Source organism: Hemiscyllium ocellatum, chromosome 47, assembly GCF_020745735.1.
Source record: "Hemiscyllium ocellatum isolate sHemOce1 chromosome 47, sHemOce1.pat.X.cur, whole genome shotgun sequence".
Lineage (NCBI taxonomy): Eukaryota > Metazoa > Chordata > Chondrichthyes > Orectolobiformes > Hemiscylliidae > Hemiscyllium > Hemiscyllium ocellatum.
Window position 1 is genome coordinate 13,754,349 of NC_083447.1, and position 16,661 is coordinate 13,771,009.

The window sequence follows — 16,661 nt, forward strand, 5'->3', positions numbered from 1 at the left end:
CACTGTGTTGAAGGATGAGCCGCGAGATGGATTAGCAGGGATACAGGGAAAGGGTAGGGGGTTGGATCTGAGTGAGATGCTCTTCATATGGTCATTGTGAACTCAATTGGCCGAATTACCTGCTTTCACACCTTAGAGATTTTATTCTATGTATTCTATGAAAATAAATTGTTGCAGGGCAGCCCAAAGTATCACTTTGTTCTTCGAAGTGCCAATAGTTGTTTTCAGCAGCCATATGAATCTCTTATTTCAGTCTGTTTCCAAGAATGGCATGTTTGTTATCTGTAATATAGTTGTATGTGCTTCATTTGCTTCTGTGATCAACATTTGATCAGAAGTTTGAGATTAGTCAGAAGCAGCAGTCCTTGGATGCATTGGGACAATTGTAGCAATATCGTGGCAGGTAATCACCGTCTTTCTTTTATAAATTTGCAAAGGTAGTGTGAATGTACAAAATTTACATTTGGGGCTGTCACTTAAAATTGGAACACCTACGCAAGTTGCTGGGGCTGGATCTTTGCAATAATGGCTGCTAATTTGAGTCATGAAATTTGGCAACTCGGCTGACCTACATCGGGCCCTATTTGCTCTAGGGAGGCAGAGGCAGGATTGAATTAGGCCTGTCACCTTGGGGAAGTCACCAATGCTAGGGCAGACTAGTTGGAGGACTTGTTTTACAAGCTGTTGGGTTTCCCCTTCCCCTGCACCTTAGTGTCCTGTCATGGCTCCTTACACCTCAGAAACGGTATACTCTTGTTAGGGTAAAAGGAAAGGCTGGTAGGTATAGAGAATGCTGGATAGCTAAAGAAATTGAGGGTTTGGTTAAGAAAAAGAAGGAAGCATTTGTCAGGCATAGACAAGACAGATCAAATGAATCTTTAGACTATAAAGGTAGTAGGAGTATACTTAAGTGGGAAATCAGGAGGGTAAAAAGGGGACATGAGATAGCTTTGGCAAATAGGATTAAAGAGAATCCATAGGGCTTTTACAAATACGTTAAGGACAAAAGAGTAACTAGGGAGAGAATAGGGCCCCTGAAAGATCAGCAGGGCGGCCTTTGTGTGGAGTCGCAGAGATGGAGATACTACACAAGTATTTTGCATCAGTGTTTACTGTGGAAAAGCACATGGAAGATATAGAATGTGGGGAAATAGATGGTGACATCTTGAAAAATGTCCATTTTACTCAGGAGGGTGTGCTGGGTGTCTTGAAATGATTAAAGGGGAAAAATCCCCAGAAAAAAAATCCTAGAACTCTGTGGGAAACTAGGGAAGTGATTGCTGGGCCTCATGCTGAGATATTTGTATTGTTGATAGCCATAGGTGAGGTGCCGACGACTGGAGGTTGGCTAACGTGGTGCTACTAATTTAAGAAAGGTGGTTAGGACAAGCCAGGGAACTATAGACCGCAGAGCCTGACATCGTTGGTGGTCAAGTTGTTCAGAGGGAATCCTGAGGGGCAGGATGTACGTGTATTTGGAAAGGCAAGGACTGATTAGGGATAGTCAACATGGGAAATCATGTCTCACAAACTTGATTGAGTTTTTTGAAGAAATAACAAAGAGGATTGATGAGGGCAGAGAGATAGATGTGATCTATATGGACTTCAGTAAGGCGTTTGACAAGGTTCCCCATGGGAGACTGATTAGCAAGGTTAGCTCTCACGGAATACAGGGAGAACATATCTGGCTCAAAGGTAGTAGAAAGAGGGTTGTGGTGGAGGGTTGTTTTTCAGTTTGGAGGCCTGTGACCAGTGGGGTGCTTTTTGTCATTATGTAAATGATTTGGATGCAAGCATATGTGGTATAGTAAGTAAGTTTGCAGATGACACCAAAATTTGAGGTGTAGTGGACAGTAAAGCAGATTAAAATCTTCAGGTAAAAAGTGAGGTCTGCAGATGCTGGAGATCACAGTTGAAAATGTGTTGCTGGTTAAAGCACAGCAGGTTAGGCAGCATCCAAGGAATAGGAAATTCGACGTTTCGGGCATAAGCCCTTCATCAGGAATGAGGAGAGGGTGCCAGGTAGGCTAAGATAAAAGGTAGGGAGGAGGGACTTGGGGGAGGGGCGATGGGGATGTGATATCACCTATCACATCCCCATCGCCCCTCCTCCCTACCTTTTATCTTAGCCTACCTGGCACCCTCTCCTCATTCCTGATGAAGGGCTTATGCTCGAAACATCGAATTTCCTATTCCTTGGATGCTGCCTAACCAGTAAAGCAGATTACCTCTGATAACAATAGAATCTTGAACAGATGATCTAATGGGCTGAGGAGTGGCAGTTGGAGTTTAATTTAGATAAATCCGAGGTGCTGCGTTTGGGAAAGCAAATTTTAGTAGGACTTATACACTTAATTCTAAGGTCCTCTGGAGTGTTGCTGAACAAAGAGACCTTGGAGTGCAGGTTCATAGTTCCTTTAAAAGTAGTTGCAGGTAGATAGGATAGTGAAGAAGGCATTTGGTATGCTTTCCTTTATTGGTCAAAATATTGAATACAGGAGTTGGGACGCCATGTTGCGACTGTACAGGACATTGGTTAGGCCATTGTTGCAATATTGTGTGCAATTCTGGTCTTCCTATCAGAAAGATGTTGTGAAACTTGAAAGGATTCAGAAAAGATTTACAAGGATGTTGCCAGGGTTGGAGGATTTGAGCTATAGGGAGTGACTGAACAGGCTGGGGCTGTTTTCCCTGGAGCGTCGGAGGCTGAGGATTGACCTTATAGAGGTTTATAGAATTATGAGGGGCATGGATAAGATAAATAGACAAAGTCTCTTCCCTAGGGTCAGGAAGTCCAGAACTGGAGGGCATAGGTTTAGAGTGAGAGGGGAAAGATATAAAAGAGACCTATGGGGCAACTTATTCATGCAGAGGGTGGTGCGTGTGTGGAATGGGCTGCCAGAGTAAGTGGTGCAGGCTGGTACAATTACAACATTTAAAAGGCATCTGGATGGGTGTATGAATAGGAAGGGTTTGGAGGGATATGGGCTGGGTGCTGGCAGGTGGGACTAGATTGGGCTACCTGGTCGGCATGGTTGGACCGAAGGGTCTGGTTCCGTGCTGTACATCTCTGACTCTAATAGCACCCCTTGCAAAATGTCAACAAAGGACAGTATTAAAACTGCAGAATCAAAGCAGTCCAGCAAATGGTAGTTTTTTCCAACTTCTGGTTCCTAAATCCATTTTTTTTAATTAGAGTGTAGAGTTGAAAAACATTAGTTTTTTTATATAAATGAAACCTTATCTACCCTTCCAGAACATTTATGTGTATGCTATTAATTTGTAACACTCTTACTGAGGGTTAATGCTCTTAGAACAGTCACAATGTGGTCTGCTGGAACACCATAATAAGTTCCAAGGGAGCCTGCTGAGTTTGGGTTTACCTCATGTGAATGATGCCTATCCGCTTCCCCCACTGGTCAAAATTAGATCTGGAAGAAATGGAGCAGGATGTCCACATCTATGTCACCATCTTTAAAGATCTGTGAAATGTTTCCAAATCTGTAAAAAAAATTCAGCCCAGTGACTTTAAGGTAAATGTATTAGGAGACTAGTATTGATATTCCACCAACCTCAGTTGTTCTGAAGATTATCAGAAGAGTCAGTATGAAATGTGACATTGCATAAATGATGGTTTTCTGCATCATTTCAATTTGTTTTGTTTTCATGCTGTTCCAGGTAATGTGTCTGATATTCGGGAAGCCTGTTATGGCAGAGAGCAGAACTCCTTCATTCAATGTGAAAACCAAGGTGGTGACATTGGAAGGCATGAGCAAGGAATTGCTGAGAGAACGTTTGAGAAGCCACCCATCGAGCAAGCAACAGCACCATTGGGTAACTCAGGTTGGTAGACTTACAGATTGTAAGCAAGTCAGCTGGGTTGGCTAATGAAGGGCAGTGCTGTGAATTGTAGTAAATTTTAGTAACCAGCTGTTCGACCCTCTGACAAATATTTAATCTTCCTCTATGCTGACACCAATGCAGCAACCCTTTTATTATCCGGCACCTATGGGACCAGGGTTGAGCTGGTTGATCAAATATTCCAGATAATCAAGAGCTACATGTCGGCACAAATGATGTCGGGAAGAAGAGGAGGAACATACTACAGCGGGACTTCGGAGAACTAGGAAGAAGGCTGAAAAGCAGGACGTTCAAGGTGGTTATCTCCGGTTTGCTTCCAGTTCCTCGAGCTGGTGTGGCCAGAAACAGGGAGATAATGGACTTGAACGTGTGGTTGGGGAACTGGTGCAGGAAGCAAGGATTTAAGTTCTTGGATCACTGGGGTGTATTTTGTGGTAAGCATAAATTCTACAAGAGAGACGGTTTGCACCTTAATAGGTTAGGGACCAGCATTCTGGCAGGCAGGTTTTCTACTGCAACACTGCTACATTTAAATAAGTAGCGGGGGGGAGGGGACAAACTGGAGGTTTATAAAAGAAATTGAAGGGAAAGTTAGAACAAGAGAAGTCAAGAAAGACAACTGTATCAATGAGGTAGAAAACTCGGAAAGGGATCATGCTGTAAGGTTGAGTGAAATAAGGGTTGATGGGAAAGGTGAGAGCAGTAACAAATTAAAAATACTATATATGAATGCACGAAGCATTAGACATAAGATGGATGAGCTTGAGGCTCTTTTGGAAATTAGCAGATACAATATTGTGGGGATAACTGAGACTTCAAGTGGACAGGGCCAAGGAAATGAATATTCAAGGCTACACATGCTATCGTAAGAACAGACTGACGGGCAGAGGGGGTGGGCTAGCCTTGTTGGTAAGGGAGGATATTCAGTCCCTTACGCGGGGGGACCTAGAGTCAGGGGATGTAGAGTCGGTGTGGATAGAGCTGTGAAATACTAAGGGTAAAAAGAGCCTCTTGGGAGTCTTCTACCAGCCCCCAAACAGTAGTCTGGATGTCGGATGTAAGATGAATCAGGAGCTGAAATTGGCCTTTCATAAAGATGTTACTACAGTTGTCATGGGGGATTTTAACATGCAGCTAGACTGGGAGAATCAGGATGGTATTGGACCTCAAGAAAGACACTTTGTGGAGTGCCTCAGAGATGGATTCTTAGAGCAGCTGGTGCTGGAGCCGACCAGGTAGAAGGCAATTATGGATCTGGTATTGTGTAACGAACCAGAATTGGTCAGAGACCTCGAAGTGAAGGAGCCATTGGGAAGTAGTGACCATAATACATTAAGCTTCGATCTGCAATTTGAGAGGGAGAGGGTACAGTTGGAAGTGACAGTACTTCTGTTGAACAAAGGGAACTATGGAGCTATGAGGGAGGAGCTGGCCAAAGTTTAGTGGTGCAATACCTTAGCAGGGAAGAATCGTGGAGGAACAATGGCGGATATTTCTGTGTATAATGCAGAAGTTACAGGATCAGTTCATTCCTAAAAGGAAGAAAGATCCCAGGAGGAGGCATGGGCGGCCGTGGCTGACGAGAGAAGTTAAGAAACCTGTAAAGTTAAAAGAGAAAAAGTATAACATAACAAAGATAAGTGGGAAAACTGAGGACTGGGAAGCTTTTAAAGAGCAACAGAGGATTACTAAGAAGGAAATACGCAGAGGAAAAATGAGGTACGTAGGTAAACTGGCCAACAATATAAAGTAGGATAGTAAAAGCTTTTTTAAGTATGTGCAAGGCAAAAAAATGGTTAGGACTAAAATTGGGCAGAAACAGGGGAATATATTACGGGGAACAAAGAATGGCAGAAGAATTAAATGGGTACTTCAGATCTGTGTTCACTGAGGAAGACACAAACAATCTCCCTGAGGTAACAGTGGCTGAAGGACCTGAACTTAAGGGAATCTATATTTGCCAGGATTTGGTGTTGGAGAGACTGTTAGGTCTGAAGGTTGATAAGTCTCCGGGACCTGATGGTCTACATCCCAGGTTACTGAAGGAGGTGGCTCGGGAAATTGTGGATGTGTTGGTGATTATTTTCCAGAGTTCGATAGATTCGGGGTCGGCTTTTGAGGATTGGAGGGTGGCTAATGTTATACCACTTTTTAAGAAAGGTGGGAGAGAGAAAGCAGGAAATTATAGACCAGTTAGTCTGACCTCGTGGTGGGAAAGATGCTGGAGTCTATTATAAAGGATGAAATTACGGCACATCTGGATAGCAGTAACAGGATAGGTCAGAGTCAGCATGGATTTATGAAGGGGAAATCATGCTTGACTAATCTTGAATTTTTTGAGGATGTAACTCTGAAGATGGACGAGGGAGATCCAGTAGATGTAGTGTACCTGGACTTTCAGAAAGCTTTTGATAAAGTCCCACACAGGAGGTTAGTGAGTAAAATTAGGGCGCATGGTATTGGGGGCAAAGTACTAGATTGGATTGAAAATTGGTTGGCTGATAGGAAACAAAGGGTAGTGATAAATGGCTCCATTTCAGAATGGCAGGCAGTGACCAGTGGGGTACCGCAGGGATCCGTGCTGGGACCACAGCTTTTTACAATATATGTTAATGATATAGAAGATGGTATCAGCAATAACATTAGCAAATTTGCTGATGATACAAAGCTGGGTGGCAGGGTGAAATGTGATGAGGATGTTAGGAGATTACAGGGTGACCTGGACAAGTTAGGTGAGTGGGCAGATGCAGTTTAATGTGGATAAATGTATGGTTATCCACTTTGGTGGCAAGAACAGGAAGGCAGATTACTACCTCAGTGGAATTAATTTAGGTAAAGGGGCAGTACAGAGAGATCTGGGTGTTCTTGTACACCAGTCAATGAAGGCAAGCATGCAGGTACAGCAGGTCGTGAAGAAGGCTAATAGCATGCTGGCCTTCATAACAAGAGGAATTGAATATAGAAGCAAAGAGGTGCTTCTGCAGCTGTACAGGGCCCTGGTGAGACCACACCTGGAGTACTGTGTGCAGTTCTGGTCTCCAAATTTGAGGAAAGACATTCTGGCTATTGAGGGAGTGCAGCGTAGGTTCACGAGGTCACTTCCTGGAATGGCAGGATTACCTTACACTGAAAGACTGAAGCGACTGGGCTTGTATACCCTTGAGTTTAGAAGACTGAGAGGGGATCTGATTGAGACATATAAGATTATGAAAGGATTGGACACTCTGGCAGCAGGAAACATGTTTCCGCTGATGGGTGAGTGCCGAACCAGAGGACACAGCTTAAAAATACGGGGTAGACCGTTTAGGACAGAAATGAGGAGAAACTTCTTCACCCAGAGAGTGGTGGCTGTGTGGAATGCTCTGCCCCAGAGGGCAGTGGAGGCCCAGTCTCTGGATTCATTGAAGAAAGAGTTGGATAGAGCTCTCAAAGATAGTGGAATCAAGGGTTATGGAGATAAGGTAGGAAGAGCATACTAATCAGGAATGATCAGCCATGATCGTATTGAATGGCGGTGCAGGCTCGAAGGGCTGAATGGCCTACTCCTGCACCTATTGTCTATAACTGCAGTAAGCCCAGATGAAGTGAATCTTCAAGACATCAACATTTATCAAAAAAATCTGTAATAACACCACGCCCCTTTTAAGTTAATGTAAAAATACACAGTAAATAATAGAAATGTAGTGTGGGGTATACATACAGGCTACTGTTATACTTTATTTACAGCGTTAGTACTCTGACATTGCAGTAAATCATGGTGTTTTAGGTATATAATTTTTGTCAATTTATCAAGCGTTTCGGTTGAAAAGGTGCCGATTAAAACAAAGTTTGCTATATGTTGCTGTGCCTAGTAAGTGTACGAAGAAAATGCATGATTATTGATATTGATAAGTCATATTAATAATTTTGTCTTGTTTGCCAAAAATGGAAGTTAGAACTGTGTATTCTCTGGCTAAAATGCACTCTCTTTTCTGTACTTGTTTATGATTGGAATGCTAGCAAATTTTTTGGAGAACTATAAATAGCTCCCTTTTGTCCAGTACAGAAAATGGTGCATTTTTGAAACTTTATACTTCAAATTTTCCTATTAACCTTTATTGCAGTGCCTATTTCTGCCATTGTAAGTGGGGCTTCTGCATGGCTTATATACTAAAAGAAGCTTATCACTGAAATTAATGTATAGCTGCCCATCATGGTACACCTATTCTTTCTTTTACATTTTCACTGCTTTCAACTACCTTGTTCACTTCTGTGGGTTATATTTTATGTGAACTGATCTCTTCCTACCTCAACACCATCCTGTCGCCCTTAGTCCAGGAACTCCCCACCTATGTTCGTGACACCACCCATGCCTTTCACCTCCATCCAAGATTTTAGTTTCCCAGGTCCCCAACATCTCATCTTCACTATGGGCATCCAGTCCTTGTATACATCGATCTGCCACGACAAAGGTTTCCAAACCCTCCGTTTCTTTCTATCATGGCGTCCCAACCAGTACCATTTCTCCAACACCCTCATCTGCCTGGCTGAACTGGTCCTCACCCTCAACAGCTTCCCTTTCCACTTCCTCCAAACCAAAGGGATAGCCATGGGCACTGGGATGGGACCCAGCTCTTCCTGCCTGTTTGTCGGATACATGGACCAGTCCATCTTCCACAGTTACATCGGCACCACTCCTCTCTCTCTCTCTCTCTCCCCCCCCCCCCCCCCGTTTGTCCGCTACATTGATGACTGTATCAGTGCCGCCTCAACCTCCAATGAAGAGGTTGAACAGTTCATCAACTTTACCAACACCTTCCGCCCCAACCTCCAATTCACCCGGACCATCTCGGATACCTCCCTCCCTTTCCTGGTCCTCTCCATCACCGTCTCCAATGATTAACTAACCACAGACATCTACTACAAGCCCACCGATTTCCATCCTGCCTTCTGTAAAAACGTCATCGCTTATTCCCAATTCCTCCGCCACATCTGTTCTCCATATGACCAATTCCATCTCAAAGTCCCAGATGGCTGCCTCTTCCATGATCGCAACTTTCCTTCCCACGTTGTTGACGATGCCCTCCAGCGCATCTCTTCCACTTAACGCACCACTGTCCTTGAACCCCACCCCTCCCAATAAAACAAGGACTGAACCCCCGGCTCCTCACCTTCTACCCCACCAACCTCTGCATACATCGCATCATCCTCCGCCTCTTCTGCCCCACGACCAAAGATATATTTCCCTCCCCACCCCTATCAGCGTTCCGGAGACACCATTCCCTCCGTGACTCCCTTGTCAGGTCTACGCCCCCATCAGCCCACACCCCACTCCTGCCACCTTTCCCTGCCACTGTAGGAAATGCAAAACATGCACCCACACTACTCCCCTCCCCTCCGTTCAAGGCCCAGGGGATCCTTCCACGTCTCAGAAATTTACCTGTACTTTTACCAATACCATCTACTGCATCCATTGCTCCTGGTGTGGTTTCCTGTACATCGGGGAGACAGGACGCCTTCTTGCGGATCGTTTCAAAGAACATCTCTGAGACACCCACACCAACCAACCCCACTGCCCCGTGGCTGAACACTTCAACTCCCCCTCCCACTCTGTCAAGCACGTGCAGGTCCTGAGTTTCCTCCAACATCAAACCATTACCACCCAATGCCTGGAGGAGGAACGCCACATATTCTGTCATGGGACCCTGCAACCACATGGGATAAATGTGGATTCCAACAGCTTCCTTATTTCCCCATCGCCTACATTATCCCAGTCCCAAGCCTCCAACTTGGCACTGCCCTCTAGACCTGTCCATTATTTCACCCCTCTGACCTATCACCTTCACCCTCCCCCTCATCCATGTTTCGATTTCGCAGCTACCTCCTCCCACCCCACCAGCCCCCCACTGGCCCACAAGCTTCATTTCCGATGAAGGGCATATGCCAGAAACATCGATTCTCCTCCTGCTCCTCAGATGCTGCCTGACCTGCTGTGCTTTCCAAGTAGCACATTCTCAACTCTGATCTCCAGCATCTGCAGTCCTCACTTACTCCTAGTTATATTTTATGTGGTCCATTATATGCAGTTCAACACATTGCAAATTCGCCTTTTGTACAGCAGTTTTGTAGCTCACAAAAGAGGTTACTTAAACCTTCATTTTACAAATTAGAAGTAGGAAAAAAGTAAGATAACATGGTCCAGCTATAATGCTCTTTCCCTTCTAGGGGCCCTAGGTTTTCCCTGTAGTTATGTAAGACTTTCAAATCTCCAGGACCTGATCAGGTGTACCCGAGATCTCTGTGGTAAGTTAGGGGAGTAACTGCTGGGCCCGTTGTTGACATATTTGTACCATGGATAGTCACAGGTGAGGTGCGGGAAGACAGGAGGTTAGCTAACGTGGTGCCATTATTTAAGAAGGGTGGTAAGGACAAGCCAGGGAACTATAGACCAGTGGGCCTGATGTCCGTGCTGGGAAAGATGTTGGAGACAATACTGAGGGACAGGATGTGCATGTATTTGGAAAGGCAGGGACTGATTAGGGATAGTCAACATAGCCATGTGCATGGGAAATCATGTCTTGCAAACTTGATTGAGTTTTTTGAAGAGGTAACAAAGAGGATTGAGGGCAGAGCAGTGGTCGTGATCTACATGGACTTCAGAAAGGCGTTTTACAAGGTTCCCAATGGGAGATCAGTTAACAAGGTTAGATCTCATGGGATACACGGAGAACTAACCATTTGGATACAGAACTGGCTCAAAGGTAGAAGACAGAGGGTGGAGGTGGGTTTGGGGTGGGGGGAGTTGTTTTTCAGATTGGAGACCGGTAACCAGTGAATTGCCACAAGGATTGGTGCTGGGTCCACTTTTTTTTTGTCGTTTATATAAATGATTTGAATGTGTGCTAAAGAGGTGTCATTAGTAAGTTTGCAGAAAACACCAAATTGGAAGTGTAGTGGACAGCGAAGAAAGTTACCTCTGATTACAATGGGTCTTGATCGAATGGGCCAATGGGCTGAGGAGTGGCAAATGGAGTTTAGATAAATGCGAGGTGCTGCATTTTGTGAAAGCAAATCTTAGCAGGACTTATACACTTAACGGTAAGGTCCTAGGGAGTGTTGCTGAACAAAGAGACCTTGGAGTGCAAGTTCATAGCTCCTTGAAAGTAGAATCACAGGTTGATAGGATAATGAAGAAAGCGTTTGGTGTGCTTTCCTTTATTGGTCAGAGTATTGAGTACAAGATTTGGGAGGTCATGTTGTGGCTGTACAGGTATTGGTTAGGCCACTTTTGGAATATTGCTTGCAATTCTGGTCTCCTTCCTATTGGAAGAATGTTGTGAAACTTGAAAGAGTTCTGGAAAGATTTACAAGGATGTTGCCAGGGTTGGAGAATTTGAGCTATAGGGAGAGGTTGAATAGGCTGGAGTTGTTTTCCCTGGAGCTGAGGGTTGACCTTATGGATGTTTATAAGATCATGAGGGGTGTGGATAGGATAAATAGTCAAAGTCTCTTCCCTGGGGTGAGAGAGTCCAGAATTAGAGGGCATATGTTTAGGGTGAGAGGGGAAAGATATAAAAGAGACCTAAGGGGCAACTTTTTCACACAGAGGGTGGTGTGCATATGGAATGAGCTGCCAGAGGAAGTGGTGGAGACTGGTACAATTGCAACATTTAAAAGACATCTGAATGGGTATATGAATAGGAAGGGTTTGGAGGGATATTGGCTGGGTGTGGCAAGTGGGACTAGATCGGGTTCAGATATCTGGTTGGTGTGAACGAGTTCGACTTAAGGGTCTGTTTCCATGGTGTACATCAGTGACTCAATGACTTTTTTTATATTTCCAGAAAGAATTCTAAGAAGAGTATTAGTCATTTCATCGCAATTTATTTGTGTTTACTCTTGCCCTGGAAATTCTGACTCATGATAGCTGAAATCATCCTACAGAGGCTGATATCCTGTTGCCAAGTCACCCTTTATTACATGTGCATAGTTCTTGACACTGGTCAGATTTCCTCTTAGTGACCAGAACCTGACCTTGTTACAATCGCTGCAGTGGCCACGTGAAATCTGTCATGTAATAAGATTTTAGTTGATGTTTACATTGTGGTCTTCCCCACTAACCTTTTAATCCCTTACTAAGGAAAAATATGTATAGCTCTGCCTGAAAAATATTCAAGGACTCTGTTTCTGAAAAGGTGATGGAAACAGTGTTCCAAAAATCCACAGCCCTCGGAGAAAAAAAAATTGTCTCATCTGTTTTAAATGGGAGATCCTCATTCTAGATTCTCCCATCAGAGGAAATATCCATCCATATCTACGCTGTCAAGACCCTCACGATGTTACAATCAAGTCAGCTGCTACTCTTCGCAACTCTAGTGGGTACAAGTCATCCAACCTTTCCTCATAGACAACCCTCTTATTCCAGGCATAAGTCTTATAAACCTTCTCTGAATTGGCTCCCAATGCATTTACACCTTTCCTTGAATCAAATGATCAATACTGTGCACAGTACTTCAGTTGTGGTCTCACCAGTGCCCTTTATAATTGAAGCATATATAACCTCTCCACTTTTGCATTCTATTGCCCTCGCAAAAATTGATATCATTCTATTAGCCTTCGTAATGACTTGCTATACCTGCATATTAACCTTTTCCAATTTATACAAAAGTATACTCAGGTCTCTGCATCCCCGAATTCTGCAATCTCTCACCAATTAGATAACATACCTTTTAATTCTTCCTATTGAATTGGGCAATGTCATGTTTTCCCACCTTTTATGCTCCTACTTGCTACATGGCTTCCCACTTATTTAATCTATCTGTATTTTTTGCCTCACCTTTATACCTGTCCCATTGTCTCACACTGCCCGGTTCTACCTCCTTCCCAAGATCCACAAGCCTGACCACCCTGGCCGACCCATTGTTTCAGCATACTTCTGCCCGACTGAACCCATCTCTACCTAACTCGACACTGTCCTATCCCCCCCTAGTCCAGGAACTCCCCACATACGTTCGAGACACCACCTATGCCCTCCGCCTCCTCCCAAGACTTCAGTTTCCCCGGCCCCCAACGCCTCATCTTCACCATAGATATCCAATCCCTCTATACCTCCATCCGCCATGACCAGGGCCTCCAAGCCCTCCGTTTTTTCCTCTCCAGATGTCCCCAACAGTACCCTTCCACCGACACTCTCAGTCGTTTGGCCAAACTGGTCCTCACCCTTAACAATTTCTCCTTCGAATCCTCCCACTTGCTCCAGACCAAAGGGGTAGCCATGGGCACACGTATGGGCCCCAGCTATGCCTGTCTCTTTGTTGGCTACGTAGAACAGTTGATCTTCCGTAATTATACCAGCACCACTCCCCACCTCTTCCTCCCTACATTGATGACTGCATTGACGCCACCTCGTGCTCCCGCGAGGAGGTTGAGCAATTCATCAACTTCACCAACACATTCCACCCTGAGCTTAAATTTACCTGGACCATCTCTGACTCCTCCCTCCCCTTCCTGGACATCTCCATTAATGACGACTGACTTGATACTGACAGTTTTTACAAACCCACTGACTCCCACAGCTACCTGGATTACACCTCTTCCCACCCTACCTCTTGCAAAAAATGCCGTCCCATATTTCCAATTCCTCCGCCTCCACTGTATCTGCTCCCAGGAGGACCAGTTCCACCACAGAACACACCAGATGGCCTCCTTCTTTAGAGACCACAATTTCCCTTCCCACGTGGTTAAAGATGCCGTCCAACGCATCTCGTCCACATCCCGCACCTCCGCCCTCAGACCCCACCCCTTCAACCGTAACAAGGACAGAACACCCCTGGTGCTCACCTTCCACCCTACAAACCTTCACATAAACTAAATCATCCACCTACATTTCTGCCACCTCCAAACCGAATCCACCACCAGGGATATATTTCCCTCCCCAACCTTTTCCTCCTTCCGCAAAGACCGTTCCCTCCGTCTCTACCTGGTCAGGTCCACATCCCCCTACAACCCACCCTCCCATCCTGGCACTTTCCCCTGCCACCGCAAGAACTGTAAAACCTGTGCCCACACCTCCTCCCTCACCTCTATCCAAGGCCCTAAAGGCGCCTTCCACATCCATCAAAGTTTTACCTGCACATCCACTAATATCATTTATTGTATCCGTTGCTCCCGATGCGGTCTCCTCTACATTGGGAGACTGGGCGCCTCCTAGCAGAGCGCTTTAGGGAACATCTCCGAGACACCCGCACCAATCAACCACACCGCCCCGTGGCCCAACATTTCAACTCCCCCTCCCACTCTGCCGAGGATATAGAGGTCCTGGGCCTCCTTCACCACCGCTCCCTCACCATCAGACGCCTGGAGGAAGAACGCCTCATCTTCTGCCTTGGAACACTTCAACCCCAGGGCATCAATGTGGACTTCAACAGCTTCCTCATTTCCCCTTCCCCCACCTCACCCTTGTTCCAAACTTCCAGCTCAGCACTGTCCCCATGACTTGTCTGGACTTGTCCTAGCTGCCTATCTCCTTTTCCACCTATCCACTCCACCCTCTCCTCCCTGACCTATCACCTTCATCTCCTCCCCCACTCACCCATTGTACTCTATGCTGCTTTCTCCCCACCCCCACCCTTCTCTAGCTTATCTCTCCACGCTTCAGGCTCACTGCCTTTATTCTTGATGAAGGGCTTTTGCCCGAAACGTCGATTTCGCTGCACCCTGGATGTTGCCTGAACTGCTGTGCTCTTCTAGCACCACTAATCCAGAATCTGGTTTCCAGCATCTGCAGTCATTGTTTTTAACTTGTTGGTGTTAGGCCAGTACCACAGCTCTGGTGATTGTGATTTGTTTGAGCTATGCTTAGTCTCCTTTTCTTCATTCATTGCTGCTATACCTAGTTTTTTTTTAGATTAGACTTACAGTGTGGAAACAGGCCCTTCGGCCCAACAAGTCCACACCGACCCGCCGAAGCGCAACCCACCCATACCCCTACATTTACCCCTTCACCTAACACTACGGGCAACTTAGCATGGCCAATTCACCTGACCCGCACATCTTTGGACTGTGGGAGGAAACCGGAGCACCCGGAGGAAACCCACGCAGACACGGGGAGAATGTGCAAACTCCACACAGTCAGTCGCCTCTTGGGAGTTGAATCTGTTGCTTTCACTTGTGTGTAAAATCCTGTCAGATGTAATTGAAACTTCACTCTCCTATAAGATGGAATGTGGCCTCTTATTCAGAGTGTTTGGTAATATTATTGCACAAACACATTCTGTAATTAGCACACTGAGTGGACATAATCCCTCACATTATTGTAATCCTCGTAAATGGTCAGCTTGAACGGTCACCAGATATCTGATTAATTGCAAGTGAAGGGCAATGGCAACTCAGTGCAGAAGATATTACTTGATTACAGGAATATTAAATCTACTTAGCACACTTCATGAATAATGTTTCAACATGGAGTAAACCCTCTGCTAATTTAAATGAGATACACACAAAAGCTCACCTCGCACCATAATCTGTAAAATTTCATGTGGCAAAGAACTATCCCAAATATCGCTGTTTAAAGAAAAAATTAACAATTTTATTCTTTTAAGTCCAAAAGAGAACATTAGACGACAACTATTTACAACTTCTTTCTCTTAAATCTATCTTTTCCCTCATACTCTACAATAGTGGTCTGATTAAAAATCCTGATTAAGATTTACAAAAAAAAATAACATTTTAAAACCAGCCAGCTGTGTCGATTCTCCTGTGTAGATTTTCATGGGTCGTCTTGTCTTTAGTCTTTCTCTGCACAAATTTCTTATGGACAGGTACCTTTCAGAGAGCTATTCTGCTGGCAGCCTGTTGGTTCTTGGCTGCTTTTTGCCATGCTCTGCTGTTCTCCCCAACTGTTCCAAATACCTAATTTTATATACCCCAAAACATCAAACTGTCCTGGGTAAAGGAAATCAAATGTTCAGATCAAATGATCACTGAGAGCTGTCCATCAGCTCTTGGACTGATCCACAGAGTTGATTTGTGGCTGTGGATTTGCACCCCACCCCTTTGCCGGCTGGTTGATTCAGAATCGAAATGATTTATAAATTTGTTGTCATTTGCTGCATTGGCCTTTCTTTTGACATGTATGTCACATGTCTCCATTACTCAATTGAGTTGCTCCAATTAAATAGTTTGTAATTAACAGGAAATGTGTGAGGAAACTCCATGTTAGTATAGTGCTTAACATCCTTGATTGCCATGTGAGACTAGGGTTCAGTTCCCTGATGTGAGTGGCTGATCTCTGTATAAATAGCTGTGTGTAAATATGGATATGAATTCTGGTTTTTATGGTACAACAATAGTGCCCATACCTCTTTGTGAGGGAACTTAGGTTCAAGTCCCAACTGTTCCGGGAGTGTATAATAACATCTCTGATTTAAAAAATACAAAAGTTTTTTTTAAGAAAAAACAACCGAAATAGGGGTTCAGGCACAATTTTTTTTTAGTTTGTGTCACATATAGACACAGCAGTCAAAAAGACTCAGTCCTTTGAGTATAAGGGTTGGCAAGTCATATTGAGATTGCACAGGACATTGGTGAGGCCTCTTCTGAAATACTGTGTCCTGTTCTGGTCACCCACTTACCGGAAGGATATTATTAAGCTGGAGAGGGTTCTAAAGAGGTTTACCAGATGTTGCCAGGTATGAAAGGTTTGAGTTATAAAGAAAGGCTGGATTGGCTGGACCAGGAGAGGCAGGTGGGATTAGTTTAGTTTGGGATTGTGTTCGGTGTGGACTGAAGAATCTGATTCCATCCTATATGACTCTAGAAGG

General features: G+C 44.7%; 1 protein-coding gene across 1 annotated transcript in view; it reads left to right on the forward strand.

The window, feature by feature from the left end:
• The window catches only part of LOC132836562 (heterogeneous nuclear ribonucleoprotein U-like protein 1), a 91,159-nt gene that overhangs the window by 17,773 nt on the left and 56,725 nt on the right, over positions 1-16,661 (forward strand). The window contains exon 2 of the mRNA XM_060855911.1: positions 3,679-3,843. Coding sequence (XP_060711894.1) covers positions 3,679-3,843 — 165 coding nt within the window. The remainder of the gene's footprint in view (positions 1-3,678; positions 3,844-16,661) is intronic.